This window comes from Trachymyrmex septentrionalis, unplaced genomic scaffold (assembly GCF_001594115.1).
Source record: "Trachymyrmex septentrionalis isolate Tsep2-gDNA-1 unplaced genomic scaffold, Tsep1.0 scaffold73, whole genome shotgun sequence".
Taxonomy (NCBI): Eukaryota; Metazoa; Arthropoda; class Insecta; order Hymenoptera; family Formicidae; genus Trachymyrmex; species Trachymyrmex septentrionalis.
This window is the reverse complement of record NW_017305916.1, coordinates 530,622-534,369: the sequence shown is the minus strand read 5'-3', so window position 1 is coordinate 534,369 and position 3,748 is coordinate 530,622. Positions and strand designations below refer to the sequence as shown.

Below are 3,748 nucleotides of genomic sequence, written 5' to 3'. Positions count from 1 at the left end.
TATATATATATAAACTTTACAGGAAATACATAAAAGTGAAACAAATAATTTTCTGAAGTACAATCTTGGTAAATACATTCTTAGTAACAAAAAATCATCAGTAAAATCAGAAATTTTATGTCGATATCCTTCGAACATATGTACATATTTGTGGTAACGTCCTATTTGATCATATTGCGATTGACCACAGTTATTCTAGTACCTAGTTTTTTCGAGACAAACTCTGTAAGTGGCTTGTGATCATTACAAAGTAGTCAAACGACTCTCGCCCCATATTTGTACATATCTGTAACTAGGTCTGATGTAAAATTAATTTATAGATGGCTATAGTAAGATGCATGAATTACCATATCCCGTGTAATATCTTTTACGGACTTGCAACCTAAAAGAAACACTGATTTTTGAAATATTTCACTAAATTAATCAATAAAACATTAATATAAAAATTTTTGCATTATTTTACCAGTTAATGCGAATGCAGAATCAATTTCTTTCCTCATAAGTTCAAGAATCTCGTAAGCACCTTTCTCGCCATTATATGCCAAGCCCCATAGCATCGGTCTACCAATAAATACCTGCAAAAACACGATCAACTAAATTTGGACGAAAATGTACAAGTGAAAATTTTATATAACGATAAAAGAACTATTTGAACAGTAATACGTCTATAAATTAAACGAAAATTATTTACATATCTATAATATTTTATTATATTGTGTATATATTTATATTCAATGAATACCATTTTTGCACCCAATGCCAATGCTTTAAACACGTCAATGCCTTGCATCACTCCACCATCCATATAGATTTCAACTTTATCTCCTACAGCTTTGCTTATTTCAGGTAAAACTTCGATCTGTGAATACAATTATTTCAATAATTCACGTACAGTATATACTATATAATCTTCTAAATGATTGTCTAATACTCTAAGTTTTCAATATCGAAAGCTGTTTAAACAAGAAATGAACCAACCGTTGCTGGAACACTATCTATCTGACGCGCACCATGATTTGATACTATGATGGCATCAGCCCCATTTTCCACGGCTAAACGTGCATCCTCTACTGTTAATATTCCTTTAAGAATTACCGGCAGTGTTGTAATTCTATTGACAAATTTGATTCAAATCGATATTTGATTTGCTGTATAGTAAAAAATACCCGTGTTCATATAGTCAGACCTTGTACTTAAAGCTTAAATTTATCTTTGCTCAATAGTCAATGAAATAATTCATAGAGCATCTAAAGATAAATTTAAGGAAGTCTGTAAATATAAGGCTGTCTGTAAATACGGATATTACTGCTCCAAAATGTCGAGATAAGGAAAGTTCACAAACAATGATATGCAGATACCTTTTAAGCCATTTTACGTCATCCCAGGAAAGAGATGTATCGAACAGTGCAGTAACATATTCATTAAGACCAGAGCCAGTCTTCGCTGAATTTATTCGTTTCGATAAATCACCTTGGAAATTTGCGAATCTAAAGCAAAGACATAAAATTCTATATTTTTACCGTATATTATTATAAATTTTACTTAAATTTAAAATACATAATATATCTAGGAATTGACTATTTCATTGTGTATATTATATTATCTATTTTAAATTTACAAAGTTAACTATTTTTTGTATTTATAAACATTGAAAAATGATCTAATCTTTTCTTGGTAGATTAGCTTTGAAAAGTAAAAAATGAAAAATACTTTTTTTTTTATACATAGAACTCTTACAAATGCTGCCGTTAATTATCTCTTTGTATTCTTTACAATTAATAGCAATTTATTAACTTATACTGCTACGTATTTTTATATAAGTACATTTACTGCATATTCAATCTTTTCTATATACTTCTAGATGCCTACCTCAAATGATTAGGCAGTGAAAATTTATTTCTCAAATCAGCGCGTCGATCACCAAAAATTGGCGCATCGATGGTGAGAACCAGTGCTTTGAAACCAGCACGTTCGGCGCGTCTTATCAAATTTAAGGTAACATTTCTATCAGTATAAACATAGAGCTGGAGCCACTTTATACCCTTCGGTGCAGCTTCTGCCACTTCCTCTATACTGCTCGTGGCTATCGTCGAAAGAGTGAAAATCGTTCCTGCTGCTTGAGCAGCTACAAATAGATAAAAGTAACAAAACTATTTGCAGTAAAAAAAAATTTTAATAATATATCTATAATTGAATAAAGCTGTCCGAATATTTTATTATACATATAATATACATAATTGTATATATTTATTATATGTATAATAAAAATATTCGAACAGTTTCATTCAATTTAGAAATTTTACTATAAGCGATCTGCTGGTTGAATTAAGCTCATTTCCATCAATATAGATTAACTTTAATCTCGGTTCAACTTACTCTTCGTCTTTTTCTAGTTCTAAAGATTAGAAAAAGACAAAGAATAAGTTGAATATTATTTATTATATTAATTGATTAAATTAACTGAAGTTTGTGTGTGTGTGTGTGTGTGTGTGTGTGTGTGTGTGTGTGTGTGTGTGTGTGTGTGTGTGTGTGTAAATCTAAGTAATTAAAACTTGCTGAACCAGCAGAAGCTTAAAGCAAAAAATTTCTAACTATAATAAATTATAATTCATTGTTCTTAATATTTCTTTCATATACTCCTTATATATCTTAAACAATAAAACTTAGTTTTTCTATCCGCGTATATTATAATAAATTATAATACACTGATATATATTATTAGACATATTAATAAAATAGTACTATTAAATGTCTCGTCAAGATGTATGTCAACTATTTAATTGGTACACATATTTTATATATTATACGATTTTAAATTGTCGAAAAAGGATAAAAGTTAACAATTACATAAAATTTTTAAATGTCCTATATCTTTTAACAAAAGACAGTACAAAATGATGTCACAATGAAAATAATACACAATGCGAAAGAATTGCGTACGTTTATTAATTGTTACTTCCATATGTATCTTTCACAAGATCTGCTGCATGAGTTACGAATAATACAGATAATGACAGGTTACGCGTGTTACAAAAACAGGTCGCATGACGTAATCTTACAGGTAAAATCGAGATTTACAATACTAGTATGATAGTTGGAATAGTGCAACAATATAACGCGCTATAATTTCAATAGTAAAAAATACAGAGCGATATGACGTCGCAAATTGCCGTTGCAGAAACTAAATCAGAGTAAAACATGTTAAAACCAATTAACAAGATCATATCCTATTAACAATGACATTTCTAATCGAAGTTGACTTTTGGAAATTCAACTTTAGAAATAATTTTACACAAATATCAAAGGTTTGGATCTTCCCCGAGACTTCGACTTCAGTTAATTTATAATTAATTGAAAATTAATTTTAAATAGCAATTACATTATATATATTATATGGTATTCATATTTTATAAGCATGAAAATAAAATTATTTTTGCTGCTTGAAACATGGAAAAAAGGATCAAAGAATAGTTAGAGAAGCAAGCAATTCCGCCAATAAAATTAAACGCAATTAAGTTAATTACAGTTTTTATCAAAACAATGTCAACAATATTTTGTTAGCTTGAATTGTGGTTTAAAAAAACGAGTTAAATTAAAAATAATTCTGTTGATTAAATTAATCGTCAATTAATTCAATTAATAAATAATTTTTTGTAACAATAAAAGTATACATTGTTGCTTGAAGCAATGAAAAAAAACTAAAAGGTAATAAATTATATAGTAATTAGAAATTTTTCTTCGAGCGATT

General features: G+C 28.4%; 1 protein-coding gene across 1 annotated transcript in view; it reads right to left on the bottom strand.

Annotated features, from left to right (window-relative positions):
• Positions 1-85: 85 nt before the first annotated feature.
• LOC108753910 (hydroxyacid oxidase 1) overlaps positions 86-3,748 on the bottom strand; it is an 11,936-nt gene continuing 8,273 nt past the window's right edge. Inside the window, exons 4-9 of the mRNA XM_018495894.1 lie at positions 1,870-2,125; positions 1,359-1,487; positions 979-1,111; positions 743-859; positions 464-575; positions 86-382 (exon numbers count right to left, since the gene is read on the bottom strand). Coding sequence (XP_018351396.1) covers positions 315-382; positions 464-575; positions 743-859; positions 979-1,111; positions 1,359-1,487; positions 1,870-2,125 — 815 coding nt within the window. The 3' untranslated portion in view covers positions 86-314. The remainder of the gene's footprint in view (positions 383-463; positions 576-742; positions 860-978; positions 1,112-1,358; positions 1,488-1,869; positions 2,126-3,748) is intronic.